The 26734-nt window shown below is 42.7% G+C and overlaps 1 protein-coding gene across 3 annotated transcripts in view; it reads left to right on the top strand.

Annotated features, from left to right (window-relative positions):
• RNF38 (ring finger protein 38) overlaps positions 1 to 26734 on the top strand; it is a 238907-nt gene extending 212173 nt beyond the window's left edge. For all 3 annotated transcript variants that reach the window (XM_075602475.1, XM_075602495.1, XM_075602485.1), the window contains 10 exons: positions 2548 to 2741; positions 12508 to 12721; positions 13701 to 13868; positions 14364 to 14534; positions 16391 to 16552; positions 17529 to 17635; positions 19057 to 19141; positions 19515 to 19636; positions 20111 to 20210; positions 22744 to 26734. In XM_075602475.1, the coding sequence (XP_075458590.1) occupies positions 2548 to 2741; positions 12508 to 12721; positions 13701 to 13868; positions 14364 to 14534; positions 16391 to 16552; positions 17529 to 17635; positions 19057 to 19141; positions 19515 to 19636; positions 20111 to 20210; positions 22744 to 22806 (1386 nt within the window). In that variant the 3' untranslated portion in view covers positions 22807 to 26734. The remainder of the gene's footprint in view (positions 1 to 2547; positions 2742 to 12507; positions 12722 to 13700; positions 13869 to 14363; positions 14535 to 16390; positions 16553 to 17528; positions 17636 to 19056; positions 19142 to 19514; positions 19637 to 20110; positions 20211 to 22743) is intronic.

Raw genomic sequence — 26734 nt, 5'->3', positions numbered from 1 at the left:
AAACTATTCATAGCAGTTGATGGAAAAATGCAACGTCCTTTTACAAAATATATAAAGTTCAACCAGATCCTCAAAATCACTATAGCTGTTCCATTTAGTGATATATATTTACATTTACTTTAAATGTGTTTCCTTTTGAATGCCGCTTTTATTACCAAAATGGTATTGGTCAATATGCATGCTCTTGTTTAAAATCCCTCTTTATGATGTAGCATTAAATGGGCCTATCTTACCGCTTTTTGTTTCTGTAATAGCTGAATTTAAAGTGGTTTGATGCATTTTCTTTCAGGGGGAATAGGGAAATGCAAACTGTTTTTAGATTTCAAAGGGCTGAATTTGTGTTTGCATAACACAATTTGTATTTAAAAGCCGTGCATGTAGTGTTCTGGCTTTGACATGCAAATGGTGGTGAAATTCAATTTGAGGAACTTTGATGAGATTGCTGTGCTTGCTGCTATATATATGAGTTGCCACTGTATTTCCAAAGAAGCAATGTCAGATGTGATGTTTTCACTGCACTAAATGTTTTTGTTGTATTTATTTTTTTGTTTAAGCAAAGAGAAAACATAGCCTGACTACATTTGTTTTGTACGCTGATTTTACATGAAATACATTTTTGTGGTGATGGGCTGTTTATTCTGTCAACCTCTGTAGTGGTAAAGAAGTCTGCAGCACTATAATTGCACACAGGGCATAAAAATAATTGACATATAAAAGATGAATGTTAGATGCTAAAGTGCAGCTCTTTACATTTTGAGAGACCAATAACTAAAGGTGAAGTTCCATAGGGAACCATATTGGGGTTGCAGTATAGTTAAATAGCTTAGTCCTATAATGCTTGCACTGCAATTAATAATATAACGCTGACAGTGTGTCCGTTCCCGAGCATAATGAGTGACTTTCAATAAAATCCTTACAAACTAATTTTTGTTGCTCACGGTCCCAAGGAGAGCATGAGATTGCCAATTGAACTGGGCTGAAGCTACTCCCTCTGCCATACTGTTGGCATTTGCTTTAGCTTTTTATAGGCCTTTAGACTATGTCTCCAAACATTACAACAAGAACTATCAATACAAAGAGTTCGGCATAATGGCTAAATAATTAACCTGAAGAATTAACACTTCTTCAAATTATAAAACTACTACTGTATGTTTCAAATGATACATCAGGTTGCAATTCAGAGGACTCACTGATATCTGTTCTGTTTAAGGGATTTTATACAATGGTAATCAAACCATGTAATTGGACTTCAAATGACCTAACTGAAATTATTTGCAGTCTGTGTATTCAAAACTGCAATGTATAGTCAAGTAGGATATGGTGCTCCAAGTTAATCACTCATGATAGCTGTATGAACCACAATGTCCAGAACTCCCTTAATAAAAAAAATATAGTAGGTATGCAAAGGCTTTTGAAAGGAGGAATAACTCATAATTGAGTCCAAAATGGCCACCAAACAGTGCAGCGTATAACATTTTCCATTATATATAAAGTGAAAACCTTAACTCGCATATCCCAGAGTGCCAGTTGAGCGTTCCTTTAAGTCAGCTGGGGAGTTCCGAGGTGTGTGACATCCACTGTTGCTGAAATCCAAGAAAATGAGCAGGTGCAGCGCACGACCATCGACAAAAAGGAATGAGATCAAGAGGTGACTCCAATAAAAATATAAATGTATTAAATCACATGGATTGGGAAGGTAAGAACCCATGTAGGTGTGATTTTTGACCTCTCAAATCCCTGTGATTTAATACATTTTATATTTTTTATTGGAGTCACCTTGATCTCATTCCTTTGATGGTCGTGCGCTGCACCTGCTCTCATTTTCATGTATTATAAACAAATGGTAGCTTTAACATTTTAATATTCCTTCTGTTTCTCTTTGTTTTTCTGCTCTGGTATTTTAAAGTGAAACAGTTGCACACAGGGGGCGAAAGACTTCGGGCAAGTCTCTGATCTCTTTGCGTCAGGCAGCAAAATTTCATTGGGAGCAAGGGAATCCTGTAGATTGTCTGTCTGCCTGTCTGTCTGTGCTATATGTGAAATTAATTACTTTCAACAATAATTAAAAAAAAATTATGTTCAGTCTGTGCAGGAATGCCCAGTTTTGGCCCATTGCTTCATTGCGCGTATGGGTTTTTTAAAAAAAATTGTACGCTGAAATATTGGAAATCTTGCCCTCTCCCTCCAACTTTAATTTAATATCAGGTAAATGGCATCCACCTTATTTTGAACATTTTGTTGATTGTGCTTTCTATTGTTTGTTTAAACGTGCCGTTTACATGGTACAGAAATAAACTGACGGTGGCGTTTTATTAAATGAATACCTATTTGAAAGTTGTTTGCAAACCATGTATATCATGGCTTTATTTCCCTTAACCACTAGCTTTTGATTTCATTTTGCTGTGTTAAAAACCTTCCTCTCTTCCCCATACTTTTTTTTTTTCTCCTGTATTTGTGAAGTTGTTTTTGTAGCAGTGTGCGCGAGATGAGGCAGGTAGTAATTATTTCATTTATTCATTTTTTACTTTTTTTGTGTGTGTGTTTCAGAACGAAGAAAGTCCCAGCCCCAAGAGACAGAGACTATCTAATTCGGTCTTCGATTACACGGCAGCATCGCCAGCCCCGTCACCACCAATGCGACCATGGGAGATGACCTCAAATAGGCGGCCTCCTTCGGCTCGACCCAATCAACACCACTTCTCAGGGGAACGATGCAACACTCCTGCCCGCAACAGAAGAAGGTAACTGAAGAAGTGTCATAGTAAAGAGTGTGTGTTTCAGTGCTTGTTCAATGTTGTACTTTTTTGTTTCACTTTTCCTAAAGAAATGATTTATAAATGGGCTGTAGTATGATCACATTTTGACACTTTAAAAACCTACTTGATGAGCCAAGAAGGCTGAAGAAAAATCCAGCACATAATTATGAAAGAGAGCCAAGTGTTTCAGTTTTGCGTCTCTTGGTATACAGTTTCTGTAAAATCTCAGATATTGAAATCTGTCTAACTTACAAAAAGATTTACCCACAAATTTATTATTAATATCTTAAGATGTGAAAACAAGATATTTACATATCACTGCACAATTACTATTGGTCTAAAGGGGTAACCCAAAATCTGTCACGAGCCACTTCTCCCAGATGGTATCTAACGACAAAATTTGAGGCCACATAACGAAGTATGTCCCACATATGGAAAGATCTTTGTGCATTAGCAAATCGTACCACTGTATATGTTTTCAATATATTAATGTAGCACTTCTATCATCCACAAATATATCAAATTCCATTTATACACCTGTTTGTAAAATGTTTTTGTTCCAATGAAGATATCGCAAACACATATTGTGTTAATACGTTTCCCTACATGTAGAAAATGCAACTGCTGAATGATAATAGTTTTTGTGAAAATTGCCGTTATTTGAGTTTAGTTTAATTTGTTTGCTTTTTTTTTTACATTTTTAATCTAAAGTTTAAAATCTAATTCACAGTCTGAAAGCCCAAAGCTAATTTCTAAAATGCTGAGCGTCTTATCTGGTGCCATGATGGGTGCCTCTATCCTCCTTTTTAAACTATTTAATATTCATATATACAGATAAAGATAAACCATATGGTGTGTATACACCAGATAGCGGCACCCCCTAGCCATAGGCGGGGGGGCTTCATGACCGGGGGGGGGGTCCGGCCTTCCCCTCGCTGGCCCGCCCCCACACCTCCCTCCCCAGCACAGGGGAGGAGTTCCCGGAAGGCCTACTTAAGGCCAGGCTGGCGGGCAGCACATCCTCTTTGGCTGCCCGCCAGACGATTTGGACGTCCCTCTCCTCCCTGCAGGTTAAATTAAGGTAAGGCCCCGAAAGGGGGGTCAATCCTGGGCACTCCCCCCTCCTGTATAGCCGCGATTTTTGAATCGGCGGTGAGGGGGGAGGCGGGATGCAGGGAGGAGAGGGACCCCGTAGTGTAGCGGCCCGTCCCCATCCTCCATCTGCGGCGCGCAACATGGAGCTGGGGGGGTCGCATTTAAGCATGTGCCACGGCGGCTGCAAGCGGGGAGGGGTTGGTCTCGGGGGACAGAGGGGGTCTGGCGGGCAGAGGGGGCCGGACGGGTTTTTTCCCCCCGCTTCTTCTCCTGGGGGGGGGGCTGCCTGCTCCCTGCTCCCGCGGCGTTGTGCGGGCGAGTGCCTCCATCTGCATAGCCCCGCGGCGGCTGCCATGGGTAGGGGCACCCCGGCGGGGAGGAGCAGAGGGATGCTGGTTGCGTGGAGAGGGGGGTCCGGCCGAGGCATGCGGCCGCGTGTGTCCCATGTGGGCGGCTGCTCGGGGCCCGTTCGGGGGCTGGGGCGCAGTCCCACGTGGCGCGGGCAGAGGCCCCTCCCCCCCCCGGTCGCCGGGATAAAGCTATAATAAATAAATAACGTGGTGGTATATATGTGTGGTATGGGCATATATGTATATATGTGTGGTATGGGCATATATGTATATATGTGTGGTATGGGCATATATGTATATATGTGTGGTATGGGTATATATCTATATATGTGTGGTATGGGCATATATATATATATGTGTGGTATGGGTATATATATATATATATGTGTGGTATGGGTATATATATATATATGTGTGGTATGGGTATATATATATATATGTGTGGTATGGGTATATATATATATATATGTGTGGTATGGGTATATATATATATATGTGTGTGGTATGGGTATATATATATATATATGTGTGTGGTATGGGTATATATATATATGTGTGGTATGGGTATATATATGTATATATGTGTGGTATGGGTATATATATGTATATGTGTGTGGTATGTGTGTATATATATATATGTATATATATGTATATGTGTGTGGTATGGGTGTATATATATATATATGTATGTATGTATGTATGTGTGGTATGGGTATATATATGTATGTATATGTGTGTGGTATGGGTATATATATGTATATGTGGATGTACGTACAGGTATTTATGGGTGTTATGTGCAGGTATGTGGGTGTGTATGTACATGTGTATATGGGTATGCATGTATACGTAGGTGGAGATATACGCATGTATAGGCTAGTGCAGCAGCTCTTAGTGGTTGCGGCCCTAGGCCGGGGGTGGGCGGCCAAGGTTGGCGCTTCACGGTCTGCCCCCGCAGTTAAAGTTTCGGCGCGGGGACACACACTGATGCGCTCGGGACGATTATGTGCAGTTATGTGTGTGCAGGTATATATATATATATATATATATGTGTATAAGGGCACGTTATATGTGTACATGGGTGCATGTAAATCGGTGCATACGTATGGGTAGGTAGGCATGTATACTATAAGCTATAAATGTAAAAAAAAAAAAAAAAAAAAAAAAAAGGCACACGTTGATGCCCGCGGGTGTATGGGCACACGTGGATGTGCGCGTGTGTATGGGCACACGTGGATGTGCGCGTGTGTATGGGCACACGTGGATGTGCGCGTGTGTATGGGCACACGTGGATGCGCGTGTGTATGGGCACACGTTGATGCCCGCGTGTGTATGGGCACACGTGGATGTGCGCGTGTGTATGGGCACACGTGGATGCGCGTGTGTATGGGCACACGTTGATGCCCGCGTGTGTATGGGCACACGTGGATGTGCGCGTGTGTATGGGCACACGTGGATGCGCGCGTGTGTATGGGCACACGTATATGCGCGCGTGTGTATGGGCACACATAGATGTCAATAGAGCTTTATCTAGTGTCATTATAAACTATATAAATATACTGTAGTAATTATTAGAGGATAAATACTTGTTAATGGGAATCACAATGTTTAGCATTTATGCTTGGTTACTTTTATCGGAATTCCCCAATTAATTCAGGCGGAAGGGCGCTAGTGCGGATGGGTGCACGTGGATGCGCGCGGGTGTATGGGCGCACGTAGATGCGCGAGTGGGTATTGGCGCACGTAAAGGCGCATGTGTATGGGCGCACATGGAGGCGCGTGGGTATTGGCGCACGTGGATGCGTGCGAGGTTATAGGGGCGCATGTGTATATGGGCTCACGGAAATGCGCTCGTGTATATGGGCACACGGAAATGCGCGCGTGTGTATATGGGCATACGGAAATGCGCGCGTGTGTATATGGGCACACGGAAATGCGCACGTGTGTATATGGGCACACGGAAATGCGCACGTGTGTATATGGGCACATGCAGGGCGCGCTTGTGTATATGGGCACACGCAGAGGCACGCGCGTGTGTATATGGGTGACTGTGTGGGTATTGGCGCACGTAAAGGCGCGTGTGTATGGGCGCACAGGGAGGCGCGTGGGTATTGGCGCACGTGGATGCGTGCGAGTAGATGCGCGCGTGTATAGGGGCACGCGTAGATGCGCGCGCGTGCATGGGCACACGTGGATGTGCGCGTGTGTATGGGCACACGTGGATGCTCGCGTGTGTATGGGCACACGTATATGCGCGCGTGTGTATGGGCACACATAGATGTCAATAGAGCTTTATCTAGTGTCATTATAAACTATATAAATATACTGTAGTAATTATTAGAGGATAAATACTTGTTAATAGGAATCACAATGTTTAGCATTTATGCTTGGTTACTTTTATCGGAATTCCCCAATTAATTCATGCGGAAGGGGTGCGAGTGCGGATGGGTGCACGTGGATGCGCGCGGGTGTATGGGCGCACGTAGATGCGCGAGTGGGTATTGGCGCACGTAGATGCGCGAGTGGGTATTGGCGCACGTAAAGGCGCGTGTGTATGGGCGCACATGGAGGCGCGTGGGTATTGGCGCACGTGGATGCGTGCGAGTAGATGCGCGCGTGTATAGGGGCACGCGTAGATGCGCGCGCGTGCATGGGCACACGTGGATGTGCGCGTGTGTATGGGCACACGTGGATGCTCGCGTGTGTATGGGCACACGTATATGCGCGCGTGTGTATGGGCACACATAGATGTCAATAGAGCTTTATCTAGTGTCATTATAAACTATATAAATATACTGTAGTAATTATTAGAGGATAAATACTTGTTAATAGGAATCACAATGTTTAGCATTTATGCTTGGTTACTTTTATCGGAATTCCCCAATTAATTCATGCGGAAGGGGTGCGAGTGCGGATGGGTGCACGTGGATGCGCGCGGGTGTATGGGCGCACGTAGATGCGCGAGTGGGTATTGGCGCACGTAGATGCGCGAGTGGGTATTGGCGCACGTAAAGGCGCGTGTGTATGGGCGCACATGGAGGCGCGTGGGTATTGGCGCACGTGGATGCGTGCGAGGTTATAGGGGCGCATGTGTATATGAGCTCACGGAAATGCGCTCGTGTATATGGGCGCACGGAAATGTGCGCGTGTGTATACGGGCATACGGAAATGCGCGCGTGTGTGTGTATATGGGCACACGGAAATGCGCGCGTGTATACGGGCGCACGCAGGGCGCGCGCGTATGTATATGGGCACATGCAGGGCGCGCGTATGTATATGGGCACATGCAGGGCGCGCGTGTGTATATGGGCACATGCAGGGCGCGCGTGTGTATATGGGCACACGCAGAGGCACGCGCGTATGTATATGGGCACATGCAGGGCGCGCGTGTGTATATGGGCACACGCAGAGGCATGCGCGTGTGTATATGGGCACACGCAGAGGCACGCGCGTGTGTATATGGGTGACTGTGTGGGTATTGGCGCACGTAAAGGCGCGTGTGTATGGGCACACATGGAGGCGCGTGGGTATTGGCGCACGTGGATGCGTGCGAGTAGATGTGCGCGTGTATAGGGGCACGCGTAGATGCGCGCGTGTATAGGGGCACACGGAGACGCGCATGTGTATATGGGCTCACGGAAATGCGCTCGTGTATATGGGCACACGGAAATGCGCTCGTGTATATGGGCACACGGAAATGCGCGCGTGTGTATATGGGCACACGGAAATGCGCGTGTGTATATGGGCACACGGAAATGCGCGCGTGTGTATATGGGCACACGGAAATGCGCGCATGTGTATACGGGCACACGCAGGGCGCGCGTGTGTATATGGGTGACTGTGTGGGGACTGCGTAGCGGCGATAGGCTTAGAACAGCTTGGCGAGCGCACACGCAGCGCTTGAATAGCTCAGGGCCCAGCTAAGCACCGGAAGTTAAGCGAGAATCCCCCCCCACACAGCAGCATGGCATCGATGGCAGAGCAGTTCTGCCTTCAAGTCGAGGCGGAAAACCATGACGAGGCATGGTTGGATCGGCGGCTGCAGGCGTTGTTCTCTGCGAAACCAGCACGTGGCACTAAGGCTGCTCCCCGCGGGAAGGGGAAGCAGAGGCCCTCGGTCACGGTACCACGAGGCAGGGCGTCATAGCGGCCAGGTCGGGCCTCAGCAATGGTGGGGAAGACTTCGACTGCTGGAACGCAGGGTGTGGGCGTGCGTGGGTATTGGCGCACGTGGATGCAGGCGAGTGTATGGGCGCGCGTAGATGCGCGCGTGTATAGCTGCTCCCCGCGGGAAGGGGAAGCAGAGGGCGCTGCAGCACAACGCGTCAGGCGACAGTCCCCAGGCAGCATGGCGCTTTAGACAGGCGGCAGGCAGAGAGTCCGCGCTCCACAGGAAAGGAGCGCGGAGGGTGCTGCAGTGCAAGGCGGCAGGCGAAGTTCAGCAACCGCACGCAGGGCGGCAGCCCTCGGTCACGGTACCACGAGGCAGGGCGTCACAGCGGCCAGGTCGGGCCTCAGCAATGGTGGGGAAGACTTCGACTGCTGGGACGCAGGGTGTGGGCGCGCGTGGGTATTGGCGCACGTGGATGCAGGCGAGTGTATGGGCGCGCGTGTATAGCTGCTCCCCGCGGGAAGGGGAAGCAGAGGGCGCTGCAGCACAACGCGTCAGGCGACAGTCTCCAGGCAGCATTGCGCGCTAGACAGGCGGCAGGCAGAGAGGCCGCGCTCCACAGGAAAGGAGCGCGGAGGGTGCTGCAGTGCAAGGCGGCAGGCGAAGTTCAGCAACCGCACGCAGGGCGGCAGCCATCGGTCACGGTACCGCGAGGCAGGGCGTCACAGCGGCCAGGTCGGGCCTCAGCGATGGTGGGGAGGACTTCGACCGCTGGGACGCAGGACACGGCGGATCGGCGCGCAGGTCGGCCCGCGAAGGAGGGGCGGCGACTTCCAGCCACCGTGACGCAGAACAGGGCGTCACGGCACGCCACACGGCCGCCCGTTGCTGACGCGGGCGGTGTCACTGTCAGGATTTCGCCTGCAGAGTCGGCAGGGCCAAGGAGACCAAGACGGCCAACCGCAACCGCGGTTGGTGCCAATGTGTTTCGGAGAGCAGAGAACCCAGCATGGTTCGACTACGTGGAGACGGCATCGGGTGATGGGCGAACCAAGTCGCGGCCCAGGTCTCTTCCTCACGAGAGGCCACAATGGCCACGGCCGGATGTCACTGGCACCGCGAATCCCACTCCAGTTCCATCAGCCGGACCCCGGTGTCTTTCAATTCTTCAGCCACGGCCGGGGTCAGGGGCACGGTAGCGGACCCACCCGGCAGCATCACGCACTGCACAGATGGTGGAACAGCCCCGGCGGGCGGTTGATGGGGACACGCCGTGGAAGGTACGGCATATGGCGTATCGGGTAATGGTAAGGAGTTGCGTGTAGGGCGGCATCGAGGAGATAGGGCAAGGCGTCAAGGCTTGCAGTGTGCGACACAGAGCGAGCAAGGGAGGAGGCGTGGCCCAGTCCACTGCCAGGGTCTATTCCCCAGGGGTCGCTGAGGGCGGGTAAGAAGCCTGCAGCAGTAAAAAAGGCGAAATCCCAGATAGCGCTGGGCAAAGGCGGCCTGCGGCTCCGGAGGTGGGTATGTCCGGGACCGGGTGAGGGATAGTGCAGCGGAAAAAGCGATTCTCAGGGCATCTTTAAAAACCATGGCAAGTTGAGTAATTACTTCTCCAGGCGCGATTGGCAGCCCCAGGAAAATGGTAAGAACAGGCTGGGCTGGTAGAGGAGCATGGGTCCCGCTGCTAGGCGTACCAGGCGGGATAGACTTATTTCAGTTTCCGGGAAGGCTTCGAGAGGGTCTGGAGGGTTGGCGGTACGGGCCTAGTTTAAGGGGGGTTAAATAGGCCCGTCGGTGGCGGCTCTTGGGGGGTAGGTGCTTGTTCTTGCCAGACTGGGAGCTGGGCCGTTTGAGCCCGGGGGGAGTACGAGTGGGCAAGGTCAGTTATCCATGACCTCGAGAGCCCGCTCGCGTAGGGGACACGAGGTCAGCGGTTCGAGGGCCGGCTGACCGTCCCCTCCCCCTCCTGACAAAGGAGCACACTCTGGCAGGGAGTGCATTTACCCCATTAGGTTTTCTGTATAAATAAATAGCCGCGGCCATTTTACCTCCAGCTCCCGTTTCCTGTCTTTATTTGTACGTTGCATGTGGGTACAAGGCGGGGGGAGAGGGGAACCGCCTGGAACCTCCCTGGTCAAGCGGCACCCCCTAGCCATAGGCGGGGGGGCTTCATGACCGGGGGGGGGTCCGGCCTTCCCCTCGCTGGCCCGCCCCCACACCTCCCTCCCCAGCACAGGGGAGGAGTTCCCGGAAGGCCTACTTAAGGCCAGGCTGGCGGGCAGCACATCCTCTTTGGCTGCCCGCCAGACGATTTCCCACCCACCCATCCCCTTAGTTAGTGATTGCAATCATGTAATGAACTGCAGTAGAAGGTTGAGCAGGGCAGGGTACTCCCAGGAATGTGGACATATGCATTGTATGCCGTGTTAATGGTTCTTTGTTCCGTTACAGCACGAACAGCTGATAACGTGCTGAGTGAAAGGACGAGGTTCCGAGCAGGAGGGGTCATTGTCCAGTTTTGCCTTTGTCGCGGCGGCTCTTGGGGGGTAGGTGCTTGTTCTTGCCAGACTGGGAGCTGGGCCGTTTGAGCCCGGGGGGAGTACGAGTGGGCAAGGTCAGTTATCCATGACCTCGAGAGCCCGCTCGCGTAGGGGACACGAGGTCAGCGGTTCGAGGGCCGGCTGACCGTCCCCTCCCCCTCCTGACAAAGGAGCACACTCTGGCAGGGAGTGCATTTACCCCATTAGGTTTTCTGTATAAATAAATAGCCGCGGCCATTTTACCTCCAGCTCCCGTTTCCTGTCTTTATTTGTACGTTGCATGTGGGTACAAGGCGGGGGGAGAGGGGAACCGCCTGGAACCTCCCTGGTCATGTCCAGATACTACTTTTGCCTTAATTTTATGTCAGTTTGGAAGAGTGCATCTGTCTTTTATTATGAAGTAAAAAAAAAAATGTGTTTACAGATCCTTAAACGGCAGTTCTGAAAACCTTACCTTTCAGTGTTGTTCCCCCCCCCCCCCCCCCCAACATCGCTCTATATTAAATGCCCTGGCACTTCTTCAGCCTTCGCCTGGCGACTTGATTGTTGGGTTCAATATTTCTTGGAAGTTGCTGTAGTTATTATACACCCTGAAGGCTTGGTTTGTGAGTGTTTTCTAAATTGCTGACCTTACTACTTGTAGCAGTTCAGTTTCAGACAAATTGCCAGGAAGTTAGTGCGCTCATTTATATTACACCTCTAGGCGTATAGCATGTATTCTGATGTTAAAAGTGACTTTTGGCTTCATGGTTGGAGAAATACTTGCATGGCAATACCACATGGCTAATAACCAAGCTTTACTACGTGAAAAATTCTACTATTGCTATATCTTTGCTGTCTAAACTTCTTTTTTTAATTTTTTTAATTTCAAAAACATTAACTTTTTTTTAATTTTATTTTTAGAAATGTTATTCTCCAGGATAAGCATTTGGTTTATTTTAGTTACCCGTATAGTAGAAACCTGCACCTAAGCTTACAATGTGTAAAGGCAGCATTAAAAAGGCAATCAAGCAGTTTAAAAAGTTTTAATACTTGCAGCCTTTTATTACCTTTTTATTGAAAACTAATTACCTAAGCTGCCGATCGATTTTCGTTGTCCCGTAATCGATCAGCAAACTCCTGCTTCATAGGGTTCACAAAATGTCTGACTTTCAGTTTCAATCAATCCTTCAGTCCAGTGTAACTGAGCAGCTACAATGTATTCTTATATCACTATGGTAACATTATCTATTGTTACAGTTTGCAACTCCGACTGCTGGGAATATTGGTAACAAATGATCACAAATGGAAAAGTTACAAAGAACTTGCACTGCTGGTGACGTGGTTATGCCTGCTATAGAAATCAAAAATTGCTCAGTGTATTAAAACTCATTAAAATTTGTTTACATGTGCAATGTTCATTTGCAGTCTCGTTTTAGTGAATGAAAAGTCTCCCCTGCTGGCTTATTACTAATTAAGAAGCGGGCTTGGTGGAAAGAAATTAAATGTGTTCTTTTTTTTTTTAAATATGCATAAACACTACTCCATATACCATCCTATGATGCACATTATGTATATAAAATGTTCTGGTATCCTAACCATTTCCGTACACCATTTCTGTTTTCTTGTTTATCATTAATACAACAAGTTTTCTCTCTCTTTTTTTTTTTTTTAAGTCCTCCTGTTAGGCGTCAAAGAGGAAGAAGAGACCGTCTGTCTCGCCACAATTCCATTAGCCAAGATGAGAACTATCACCATCTCTCCTATGGGCAGCAGCAAGCAATAGAGGAGCCTAGAGCCTTCCACCCACCGAATGTATCCCCGCGCATGCTGCATCCAGCAGCACATCCTCCACAGCAAAACGCTGTCATGGTTGACATTCATGAACAGGTATGAAACGGATTCACTTCAGTGTTTATCTTTGCACGTGATAGTCAATTTTTAGGTCAGGGCGTAAAATACATGACTTTTTTTTAATTTGCTCTGTTTGAAAGCCAGTGATTTTAGTGTACATCTGGTTTACTCTTCCTTCCTCCGTTCATTTGTGCTACTGGGCACCCAAATAAAAAGGGGAAACCGTGTTACTTTTTAATGTGGGATTTAAAACATGTGGTTGAGTCGAACTTTTTTTTTTAATGTGATCACTTTTGAAATCGGTCACACATTTTTCCAACCTCCTTTCTATTGAGAAAGCAATTTAAGATGACAGATAAAGAAAGAAACATAATTTATGCTGTGAGGTAACTGAAAATAATACAGGTTATTTTAACATTACATTTTATGGCACAAGCCCCTGAATGATCAAGTTGTGTCCTGCTAATATGTTAAAATGACTTGCTCTTTTTGCCATATTGTGCTTCCTCTTCCTTGTAACAATATAGTAATTTTTAACTTCTGGCAGTAACTTGTGCTCAAGAGACCTCCATGGATACCCAGAGTTTCTTTATATTGTTTGAATTTGAATATTCTTGGTGTGCAGGTTTTTATTATTGCAGTAATTTTTCAGTACGGATTAAAACATCCATAGCATTCTTTTTATATTTAACTACAGTAACTTATCCAATTTAACTAAGTGTGCCCGAAAAAGCATCCAATTACTATTTTAGCAACATCCCTTTTAATTTGTATATTCACCCATCAAATATTTTGTAATAATTGATCTGTGTGTGTGTGTATATGTGTATATATATCTCACGTGCTCCGATCACAGATAAATAAATTATTAAATAAATCATTTGTGTTTGTACATTCGTGTTTTAACCGCATTTAAGTTCTTTAACCATCTGTATTGCATGGCTATAGTGCCATGACAAATAGGCATCTTACAAGGACCTGTTTTGATCATGCAAATCTTCTTCTTTCTCTTCAGATTCACCAGGGTTCAGTACCGGTCTCATACACAGTCACAACGGTAGCACCGCATGGGATTCCACTTTGCACTGGACAGCACATCCCTGCATGTAGCACACAACAGGTTCCTGGCTGTTCTGTGGTTTTCAGTGGACAGCACCTACCTGTCTGTAGTGTGCCTCCTCCAGTAAGCAGATTTATTTTGTCGTAACTCCTTCTCTTTTTTTTATTTCCTCTCGCTAAAAAGAAATAAACAACTTTTGGCAAGATGGCTAGCTTTACTCTGGGAAAATCAAGCTCTTCCTTTACATGTGCCACTTGTACTTGAGTTTGTAGTAAATAAATTGTTCCGGTCTTTAAAGTGATCCATTTCCTGTTTACCTAATTTTAGAGTTGTGTTTTTTTCTTTTTTTTCTTTTCTTTAACCAGCCCTTTAAATTGCAATCCTATTCTCAGAAATTGAGAAATGTGTTTAATGGGGTAAGTGTCATCTGTAATAATGACTGTTCAGCCACAACACGGAAAAATCCAGTTTCTATACCCATTGTGTTGTCGTTATGTAACAAGTTGTTTATACTGCTAAACTCATTGGTAAATTGGTGCTTTCCCTGCAGCTTTTCGTTTTGTTGACCTTCTCTCCTTTTTATTATATATATATTTTTATTTTATTTTTTTAACACAGATGCTTCAGGCTTGCTCAGTTCAGCATTTACCAGTGCCCTATGCTGCTTTCCCACCCCTTATTTCCAGTGATCCGTTTCTCTTGCATCCACCGCACCTTTCTCCACATCACCATGCTCACCTGCCACCTCCTGGCCAGTTTGTCCCCTTCCAGACACAACAATCTCGCTCGGTAAGCAAAATTGTTCTAAATATTTTCTGACTTTTTGATGAATGCAAACTTTCAATAATCTTTTCAATAAGTAGTATTTAAATGTGTTACACTGGAAAATTATAATTGCTTTAATTTTTATCCCTTTTTTCATAGGTCTTTGTAAAACAATCCTGCAGTTTTTAGAAACATTTTTGTGCATATATCTAACTCAGTGGTAGTCATAAGAAAAGCAGTATGTATTCTACATAGTTTTAGTTGTTTTCACAGTAAAGCTGTTGGGCCTCAATTTGCATATCTATTAAATATGTAAAACAATGAAACCAACAGCTAGATAAATGGTAGATGTTGCTTGTCTCAAGTTTTTATTTTATTTTTCCATTTTCACAATGTGTATCAAAAGAAAAGCCACAGATTTAGATGGAGGTATATACACAAATCCTCATCTGAACGAGGCACTATACATATATGCAAAGAATCAATTATGAGGGAACCCTATAGAACAATCTAAAAATGTTTGGCAAAGAATATCAAATGGTGCAACAATTACATCCAAGTGTATACAAAATGTTAAAATACACACATGAAAAGAGAATAGCCAAAAAAGAATGAAACACCACCTATTTGATATTCTGTACTAAATTGTTTTTGCAATGATAGACTTTTTTTTTTTTTTTTTGCTCTGTGTGATTTCCTTTGTAAAAAGGTAATGCTCTTTATCAAGCTAAGACTGCCTAATTAATAAGAGTGGGATTTCATTCAGTTTTCCTAAATCAAACATTCTGGCCACCAGAAACCCGTTTCCCTGGCCACCCTCATATTGTACACAATGGTATCACAAACCCTATGAAATTGTGAATTGAAAAATAAACAAAAAAAAATAGACGGGCATTCGAAGTTTTACAATGGGGATTGCTTTTGGCTAATTGTATTCTAGTTTGGAAGATTGTCCCTTATTGATTAAAATTTTTTTTTTTTTTTTTTTTTTAAATCATGCCTTCCCCTCAAGAACACCTTATTATGCTTGTGCTTCAATACAATTTACCACTGTCGGGTGTCAAAAATATTTCTACATATTTATGCAGGTAACAAAAACAACCCAATAAATCCTGTTAATTGCAGCAAATATTACTTTGTTTATTGGGAAAAAGCTTTGGTCCTTGAAGTATACAACATGCATTTGTTCAATTAAACTATTAGATTTACGCCTACATTTGGACGTCTTCCCTCTGGGAGAAAAATCTGTTTTCTTCACTTTGAGCTGGACAAAAAGGGTTTCTGTCGCCAGTCTAATCAGTCAGTGGGCTTTTTACTTGAATATTATATGCCAATTGTTTCAAGCACTTTTTATGTGGATTAGGTGCAATATGAAGTGTACTTCATGGCTTGTAACAAGTGCCTCATATTACAAACAGGGTTTACACCTGTTAACCCGTGTAATAACTGTTCTGAGGAGCTGCCCTCTATTGGACAAAGGTTTCCTATGGAGAGCTTCTATTTTTCTACAATAAAGACCCAAATTGCTTGTAAATTGAAAGGAATCTGGGTAGCAGGGCAAACAACTAGGTTGGTTTCTCAACTGTCTCCCAAGATTTCTGGGTAGGTAGATGCATACATGCCTCAATCTTGTATTGTACACAATTGTAACAACAACCTCCCCATTTATAACATTGGTTTCAGACATTGTGACATGTTTATATGGTCTCTTTGGGTGTTTTTTTTTTTTTTTTGTGGTGATGAAATTTTTGGTCATCCCAATCGGTACAAACTCCAGTGTTTACATCCTAAATGAATTCTGCGGAGTGCATTGAGGTATGTGCTCTCAAAATGTTTTGTGTGGAGTTAAGCATCTTTTCTCTCTACTGGATTTTCTGCAGCCTCTGCAAAGGATAGAGAATGAAGTAGAGTTGCTGGGTGAACATCTCCCTGTGGGAGGATTTACTTACTCTCCATCTGCCCATGCCCCAACGCTGCAACCCTCTGCCCCACTACAGTTCATAACGCATGATCCTTTGCACCAGGAGGTTTCCTTTGGAACTGTAAGTATTGATTATTTAGATTGGTTATTATAAACTGCAAAACATGCTTTATTATAGCTTTAACAAAAAGTTACACAAAAAAAACATTTTCGTAGCGGTTTTAAATCGATTTTAGAGAGAGACTATAACTAAAATGAGTTCAATCATACAAAGTAATGCACTTCATGGTTTCCTCTGCTGCCATTTTCATTGTTCTGCATGCCAAGCTGTCACTTTCTGTGATGTCATTTATGTTCTCTCTCACATGGATTATTTGGCAACATTGAGAGGGTGTCTGAAAGGTGTTATTTTGATATAAATTTTCATTTGAGAGTTTCTTTAGCAGTTGTACTGTAATTTAGAAACTGTATCTTCCTGCATACAGTATTCTTAAGTGTTATGCGAGAATACATTGTCTGTAATTGGGACTTCCTGCAGCATAGGGAACGTCACAAATGGCAAAGTAGCAACTGGCTTTTAAAAATTGAATGCTTAACTTTAATATACAATGTTAAAAAAAAAAATCACCTTTAAAGTGTTGTGTACTTAGAAATTAAGGGTGCTATATAGACTAAGACGCCATGTTTTTGTTTAAGATGTTATGCTTTTGTGTGCATTTTTTTGATATGTTGCCGTGTAAATACAGGTTTGTTTTTGACAAGAAAATGATTAATTCCTAAAATTACTGCTTGGATTACAGGAATCTGTTTAGAGAAAAGGGTGATGTCCTTGGTGGTCAAAAATGGTTGCGTGCTAATCTCTCGCTTTAGCCCTTGTAGAGAATTCAGTTCTAATAGGCTGATTTTACATTGGACTAGCATAATTAAAATGTACACTGCACAATTTGGGTCGGCATATTTTCCTCTTAGTGGACTCTTAACATTAACTATTTCTCTGTGTACTTTTGCACATATTGGAGTTCAGCTACAGCTATTGTCTTTCTGATTTGTTTGCTTTTAAACATATGACTAGAGCATATCCTATTTTCTCATTACAGCCTTATCCTCCATTTATGCCTCGAAGAATAACTGGGCGTAGCAGATATCGATCACAACAGCCAATACCACCACCTCCTTACCATCCAAGCCTGTTACCCTATGTTCTGTAAGTGTTTTGTTTGCAATAAACGTGTTTTTTATTAACATAATGTCTGTTATGGCAAAAAAAATAATCTGTTATCCCCTCATATCCATAATGCATACATAATGCATACAAGCCGCAAAGGTTTAAAAACGACTGACCAGAATTTTGAAATGTATATAGCAGAGATTGGTACAATATTTCCTGATTTGGGTAGTTGTACCTGTGTGGTGATTAGTATACACCTATACGCACAGACACTGCCATGTCTTTTTGGTCCATCCAATGAAGGAAAGCAGGACTAAAATGATTTTTAAGTTGTACAAGTAGTACAAAAAACATTGCTACAACTTTGGTTACTTGCATATTTGGAGCTTGGTGGAGTGATCATTAGCAGCATGATACAGTCCAGCAATATCTTCTGACCTAACTTGTTCTCCCCTCCGCAAGCTGTGTCTTCTGATCTTTTTCCTATAATTCTCCATCGCTAGCGGTCCAAGTATTAAGCACTGCAGCCAAATGATAAGTAATTGCACGGTTTCAGAATTATTCCAGCAAAGCAGTTCTCCGTATTCATTTATACATATAGGTTTTTTTTTTTTTTAGGTAACCCAAATTTAATGTCAGAAAGAAAATGTGTAACAGAAAATCACCAGAGGGAGCAAGAGACAAGGAAACTCAATTTGTAGATATTGGCAGCTATATGTCTATATACTATACCATAATTTTCCAGTTTCAAAACTTATTTTTTTTAATGCAAGGTAGATTTTAGTTCTACATTTTCAAATTTTATCTATAAAGATTCTTATGTATGTATTCCAAGTAAAATTAGGATTTTAAATTGCATTTTAAAATATTTAATTGGTCCAGAGGAAAACATTTGTGATCTATAAATATTTTTGCTAGAGCTTTTATTTGAAGCTACTAGCCATATTTTCATGCTTTAGAAAGTTTTGTGTTGTTGGATATCTGCTGATATAATCACTAGTTACACATTTTCTAGGGTTTTTATGAGGAAAACAATGAGTAAATCAGATTGAAGTCAGATTTTGCATAATTGAAGGGGAAATGGTTTTATTTATTTTATGCTGTATTTGGCTATCTCAGAAAATGACAGTAAAGGGGTTCGTATCACTTTAGACTTTGTTCTGTTACAAGAAACAGGTTAGTTATCAAATGTCACTAAAGGCTATCTTGCCTTTAAATGTGCAATAGGAGAATTGACCTATACACACCTGCAAGGCCTGTGTAAACGAATTTTATTAAAAATGCTACTTTTAAATATGATGCACAAACATATCCAAGAGCACATGTGTGATGTAAAAAAAACAAAACGGAAATGTACAAACACTACTCAAACTGTACAAAACAACGATTTTACCATGTGAAGTCTTGTGATTTAAACTATATCCGTAAACAAAATGTTTTTGTTTCTCTTTCTGTAGATCGATGCTTCCAGTGCCTCCCACTGTAGGACCAGCGTTTAGCTTTGAGTTGGATGTAGAAGATGGGGAGGTGGAAAACTATGAGGTTTGTGTGTATATAATAACAAAAATAGTTTTGCTATTGACAGACTCAGTTTCAAGAACCACCTTTTTTTCAGGTGGCATTTACTGTTTGTGAAAATTCTTTCACAAGTAACTTAATGTGGTTTCTGTTTATTTTTCTGTCATGACAAGTGCTTTGATTAACATAATAGAAACATGCTTGCAGATTTTTCTTAATGTCTGTTAATTCAAACTTTAACTCTATTTAGGAATAAAGTCAAAATTCTAATAATGCTAGGGAGAACCTGTTATTAGCGTAATCCAAGTTTGACCTCTGATCCAGGTGAACCTAACGTTTTGGAAGGGATACATTTTGAGGCATATATTTACAAATGAGCCTTTTGTTTTCATTGCAGGCATTGCTAAATCTTGCAGAAAGACTAGGCGAAGCCAAACCACGAGGACTAACAAAAGCAGATATTGAACAACTTCCATCTTATAGGTTTAACCCAAACAACCATCAATCAGAGCAGACTTTGTAAGTACAGTGATGTTCAGTTCTGAGCCATATAGTGCATACATTTTTCAAAACATTTAATATGCATCAAATATTAGTAGTCTTTGCAGTATATTGGTACTTTTCCCATGATGGAGCATTGTATAAAATGTGATAATAAATGTTAAAGGTAATCTATTAACAATAATAAAGTAAGACTTTTTTTTGTTTTTACTTGGTAGTAATTGTATTCAAAATATATTTTTTGGAAAAGTATAGGACCATGTGAGTAGTTTGGAGGGGACCGCATAGCTGATTAAACTGGTGTGGCAGTTGGGAACCCTAGATCAGGCCCCCCTAACTCTTTCACACATCTTTATCTCCTTGTGCTTCACACATCACAGTTGCATGTTGCAAGGTATTTTGAGCTAGTACCTAATTAACCTGTGAAGTTCTATTTAGAGCTATGCAATAGAAGTATTATTTAACAGGTTTTTTTTTTTTTTTTCTCTCAAGATGTGTAGTATGCATGTGTGATTTTGAGTCAAGGCAGCTACTTAGAGTCTTACCGTGCAACCATGAATTCCATGCCAAGTGTGTCGACAAATGGCTCAAGGTGAGTATCTTCTGTATCCAATGACGTCTTTTTAGCCCAAGTTACCTTGCAAGTAGAACATTGATGGATTTCTTATTCCAGGAACTCCTTACAACGACCTTATAGCAGTGCTGTTGCATTAACTTTTTAGTTCATTGTATTAGCATTGAGTCATCAAAAGGCAACAACAGTGCTTATAAAGTACTGTACTACAGCCCAGAGGCTGAGTAATTGATCCAGATGTGAAGCTGGTAAATATTTGGTCAGTACACATAACATGTTTAAAAAAAAAAAAATATATATATACAGCTAAACCCCGTTATAACGCGGGTCTCGGGGTCCACCCCGAGACCACCGCGTTACTAACGGGGTCGCGAGAAAAAAAAATGGCCGCCGCGCTTTAGCGCATATTCATCCCGCGGGACAGGAGATGGGAGCGGGCATGTCCCTCCGCTCCCCGCTTCCCCCTGTCACCGCGGGACAGGCCGCGGGGCAGGAGATGGGAGCGGGGATGTCTCTCCTGTCCCCGCTTCCCCCTGTCACCTCGGGACAGGCCGCGGGGCAGGAGATGGGAGCGGGGATGTCCCTCCTGTCCCCGCTTCCCCCTGTCACCTCGGGACAGGCCGCGGGGCAGGAGATGGGAGCGGGGATGTCCCTCCTGTCCCCGCTTCACCCTGTCACCGCGGGACAGGCCGCGGGGCAGGAGATGGGAGCGGGGATGTCCCTCCTGTCCCCGCTTCCCCCTGTCACCTCGGGACAGGCCGCGGGGCAGGAGATGGGAGCGGGGATGTCCCTCCTGTCCCCGCTTCACCCTGTCACCGCGGGACAGGCCGCGGGGCAGGAGATGGGAGTGGGGATGTCCCTCAGGTCGCCGCTTACCTCAGAACCATGCTGCCTGCATGGAGGTTGTAGCGGGGGGTTTCTTCTCCCCACCGCTGTCCCCGGTGCTCCCGCTGCCTGCGCGGGAGGAGGGGGGGGAGCGGGTGGTGGTGCTGGTCGCGGCCCGTCTGTGTAGAGTGAGAGAGTGTGTGTGTATGTATATATGGGAGAGAAAGTGTGTGTGTGTATATGGGTGTGTGAGTGTGGGTGTGTCTGTGAGTGTGTGTAAGTGTCTGAGTGTGTGTGTGTGTGTAAGTGTGTGTAAGTGTGTGTAAGTGTGTGTGAGTGTGTGTGAGTGTCTGTGAGTGTCTGTGAGTGTGTAAGTGTGTGTGAGTGTGTGTGAGTGTGTGTGAGTGTGAGTGTGTGTGAGTGTGTGTAAGTGTGTGTGAGTGTGTGTGAGTGTCTAAGTGTGTGTAAGTGTGTGTGTGTGTGAGTGTGTGAGTGTGTGAGTGTCTGTAAGTGTGCGTGAGTGTGCGTAAGTGTGTGTGTGTGCGTGAGTGTGGTCAGTGTGTGTGCAGTGTGTCAGTGTGAGCAATGAGCAGTGTGTGTGCAGTGTGCAGTGTGTGTGCAGTGTGGCAGTGAGCAATGAGCAGTGTGTGTGCAGTGAGTGTGTGCAGTGTGTCAGTGTGAGCAATGAGCAGTGTGTGTGCAGTGTGCAGTGTGTGTGCAGTGTGGCAGTGTGAGCAATGAGCAGTGTGTGTGCAGTGAGTGTGTGCAGTGTGCAAAAAAAAATGTAAAAAATTTTTTTAAAAAAAATATTTTAATTTTTTTTTTTAAAAACGGGAGCCACGGGAAAACCGCGTTATAACCGAATCGCGGTATAACGAGGCGCGTTATAACGGGGTTTAGCTGTATATATATATATTTTTGTAATACTGTGAACCGAGACACACAATCAATTTATTTCACTAAAACAACTGTCTGATTACAGGTTTTTGTTTGTTTAAAAAAAAAAATATTGTAAATATATGACTTGAAAATCAAGATTTATTCTATTTTCTGTTTACAGTTTTCTATGAAGGCACCCTCTAAGTTTATATTCTGTCCACATTGTGACAGAGGCTCAGTGCATGTTCAATAAAAACATTTAACACACAAGATTGAGGGAACATAACCTGCATATTGTAGTGTTGCCAATTTGCTCTACTTTAGTTATAAGATGTTCAAAAGGGAGCCCTGATTAAATGTAGCCGCTGTTGGGGAAGGATGCTTCACTCTGTCTTCATAATGTGAGATGTTTATTGACAGATCAGCGTTCCAGTTCTACAATGTGAAACTCTCGTCGATCTGTCAAACATTTCACTTTATGAAAACATTGAGTGCTGCATCTTTCCCCAACTGGGGATACATTGCCTGATATTTTTTTTACTGTTGCTAGGACCCATGGCCGTAAAACTATATTTTAGTGTGAGCGCCACTTCTTCTTTCTTTTTTTTTTTTTTGTGGATCACTTTAGCCCCCAACAACCTGTTTGTGCTTGCTTGTTTAATATTCAAAGAAATGTTGTTCAGTTGGAAACCGTGTAAAAAGTGAACTTTTTGTTTGGTTGTTGAGAGCTTTTTATTTTTTTGTGTAGTCTGCGTTCTGTCATTCTGCCTTTTTTTTACATTTATTTATTTTCCAAGCAATGTTGTCCAGTCAGTAAAGCCTTGTTTTTCTATATTTTTATTTTTAGGCAAATCGTACCTGCCCAATTTGTCGAGCTGATGCTTCAGAAGTACATCGTGATTCCGAATAACCAATCTCAGAGCACAATACTAGCTTGAGTGTTCCTAGTCACATCGTGTGTGTGTATCTGTGTGTGTGTGTGTGTGTGTGTGTGTGTGTGTGTGTGTGTGTGTGTATATATATTACACACAAACTATCCATTGAACTTAACCCGTGTGGCTTCCAGCCTACTCCTTTACAAAAAAGGGTCAATGGACCTCTCTTTGCACTGTGTGATTTAATCAATTATAAAGCTTCTAATTAGTCTTCACAATTATGGGATTGTTATACTAACAGTGTGATTGGGACTCCAAAGATTATTATTTTTTATATTTCTTAGCTTAATTTTGTGTGTGCACTAACATTCCCTGGTTTTCGTGTGATCATTCCGAGTGTTTTGCTGCAAGATTACAGTGGACGTGATCTTTTAGCATGTGCTTTTATATTTAAAAGGAAAAAAAAAAAAGTGGTAGCTCCAAACAATTTAGCAATCTACCTTTTTATTATAGAGCCTTCAGATACTGTGAGTGCGGATGGATGGAATGTAAGCGTGTGTTAGTAGCAACGTGGGTTTGTGCGTTTGCTTGTGTTGGGCGCATGTGTGCGAGCCTGTGTGTTTGGGAACCTATATACCAGCATGTACTGAGAACGTATGTGTGTAGTATTACTTATGCTGCAATGTATAATCTTGTGTTATTTAAACAGTACTAGTACTGTACACTGGTTTATTTTCTTGTGTTTGCAGTTGCACACTGAATGCTAAGGTTGTAGCAGTTTTTAGGCATTTAATATTTACTCCTCCCCCAACATATTTACTGGTATATGAAAAAGTATCAAAGGAAAAGGTTATTTTTTTTTAACATGTATGATTTACCTTATTTTAGTAATTTTTTGCATGTGTGCCACTGCAGGAAAAGAAAAATGTGCATTTATATCTTTGCATCTGCTTTCAATTCTTTAGTACTGGAATACCTGGAGTGTAAACACTGTATTAGCTGCACATCCAGCGTTACGCTGCATTCTCAATTCAAAATGTCCTTTGGTTAGCCATGCACTAACAAAATGACAAAAATGTATAAATTTGTCTAGTAAACTGATTGTCCACTTTCCTGATTTTGTCTTTAACTGTTCTCAGGGGTGCATAAAATGTACAGTTAGTTGTTTTTTTTCTCCCCAATAGTTTAGTGGAATGTTCCTTGTGCATTATAAAGGTGTGTGTATGCAGGAATTGAGGAGTTTAAAAGCAAAGCTAGGCTCTTATGAATTTTCATAAATCTTAATAGTGAGACACCCTCTTAATCTAAGTCAGTGGAATCACACTGAATGTCTAACTGAGGAAAGGTTGGGTTTGCTCTTTTGATACGTCATCAGTTGCAGGCCTCACATAGCCATATGTGAGGTTCACAAAGGCTGTCCCATATACTTACAACTGAACTTATTATTGTACCATTATGGAGCTGCTTGAATGGGCTTTCATTTGACGTAATCCTTTACTATCCTTTATTTGGAGTTAAGGAATCAACATCCACAGCAACCCATGTATTTACTCTTTTCTGATCCCTTTTGTTTTATGCTGCCTCATTTTAACCATTTACATAATGAATTGTCACTAATGCATGAAATGTTCAGTTTCCTTTATTTGGCAGCTTGTTTTCTGTACACCAAGGTGTCTGAATTCCTAGGTGGGGGAAAGACGCACATCTAAACATCATTTTTTTTTTTTTTAAAACCTGTAAAACAGAAGACGAAAATAAATCTCCTGCATATTTTTTTTAAAATGTATTCTATATTTTTACTGCTGGATGCACTCTTCCGTTACCATGATAAACTGCTGCTGTATGTGAGCTCATGGTAAAATCTAGCATTGAAGTGCAATACAACGTAGGTCTTATTTCCTGTTTAAACTGAGCCAGTCACAAACAGAATTTACGTTTAAACATTTTGCTGTCGTTTCTCAAGCAAAAAAAGCATCAACAACAATCTGAGCTATACCCGGGTAATCTAACCAATTTACTCCAATCCTCTTTATATGCACTGGAGTAATTCTAATTCAAGAAACCGCAAGTTGTCTTTTCAACACTACAAATGCTTCTTCTAGAATCTAGTTTTTTGGACTTCACAATGAAATCGAAGCTTTCTTAGTTGTCTATGTAAACAAAATGAAACTAAAACATATAGATGCACATTTTTCTTCTTCGCAATGCTACTCTATACTTATCATAAGAAGTCTCTGGTTGCAATAGAACAAGCAGCACAAATAGCAGTATTTCTGTATTTTGTATCCAGCCCCAGCTTTAAGTTTGTATCTGTTGTCATAACTTCTGATGCATGTTTGCTGCTGTGCTTGTCACAGTTCTGTTTTTCAGACAGTGTTCTGTTACTTCATGCTGCTTGCCCTTCCAACTTTTCCGAGCTTGTGGTTCATTGGATTAAAACAAAAGCACAATTTGCATATGGTTTTTAGACACTATTGCCTCCATAACACAAGACCTGAGTACAACAACATTTTTTTTTTTTTTTTAATATAAACATAGATACCTGGAAAGAACACAGAGCATTTTGAAACAAAAATGGAATCTAAGTGGAAAAAGGATGCTGCTTTCAATATCATTTTAAATGTGTTGCAGAATTAAACTTTGCTTAAACTAACCAGCCACTGGATGTTATGTCACTCTTATTTTTATTAAATTAATGAAATCGTATAATGGCTAAATAAATTATATACCACACTCTTATAATGCTACCAATCCTTTTTTTTATTTTTGAATATATATATATATATATATCTGGGAATCCTTTTTTAGATGTATTGATGACACTACTACACTCAATATTCACTTTATTGAAGCATGCAAGCCTCGCACTTTTTCTAGCATAGACTGAGCTAAATGCAAAAAAAATAAAAAATCTAGGCACACCGTAATATTTTATTGTTCTATTTGGCACAATGCAATTTTCCCAAGTTTTTTGTTAAAGAGTTTTAAGGCAGTATGGTCACGTTTAAGAGTTTTGTAGTTGCACTCTGGAGGCTGGTACTTCTGGGATGCTTCTTTGTTTTGCATGGGACTCATGCGGACTTGCTTCCTGTGGTTAGAATGAACTAAAAAGACATAAGTATATAAAAAGCACACATGCATGTGTTCTGAACCAGCTCACGGACTACAAACTTCCGATTTTTTTTTTTTTAAAGCCAGCAGCTAAAGGATGATCAAGGACGCTGTCACTGCCACTTGTATATCTATGCCTCTAGCCCTAGCCTGCGGTGGTGCCTGCACATACATCAATACAGATATGTTTGTTGTCATCTCTCTCCCGAAACCTTTCTCAAATATTGGCTTCCGCATATCTGCCACTGTTGTGTTAATTGCATGAATTGTTTTTTTTTTTTTTTTTTTTTTTTTTTACAGTTTTATTTTGCAGATGTCCATTAGTGGATAATCAAGGCCTGCAGATAAATTCAGGATTCCATTGGAATAATGTTTGTTTTTCTTTGTAATTTAACTAATCTTGCCACTGTTACAGTATTTTCCTAAAGGGGCTTTTCTCTGAGGAAATGGTTCAGCTGAATTATCTTAAGGCGTTCTTGAAAGGGAGCGTGATTTTTGGGTTCTCCCCCCTCCCCCGCCCCCTCTTGGTACATTTAAAGTTACCTCATTTTGCTATTTGTGTTCAGATTTGCAATTGAAAGTTTATGGGTTTTGTTGGATTCATATCTTTGTTGAGAATTTTTGTTCATACTCCATTGTATCATTTAACATGACCGTTGTAAATGTATTATAAATATCTATAACCAAATCATTTGAAGGCTTGATACATTTTTAACAAAATTTGTAAAATTTTTATGAGAGTTACTAGTAATGCTTTACGAAGTAGTGCAATGATTTTCTTTTATTTGAATCCCTGTGTCCAATTTTGGAGTTGAGAGGGTTGTTCAGTAATAAATGTATGATGTACACTTA

Source organism: Ascaphus truei, chromosome 1 (genome assembly GCF_040206685.1).
Source record: "Ascaphus truei isolate aAscTru1 chromosome 1, aAscTru1.hap1, whole genome shotgun sequence".
Lineage (NCBI taxonomy): Eukaryota > Metazoa > Chordata > Amphibia > Anura > Ascaphidae > Ascaphus > Ascaphus truei.
Note: the sequence above shows the minus strand (reverse complement) of the source record. Positions and strands in the feature narration are given on the sequence as shown.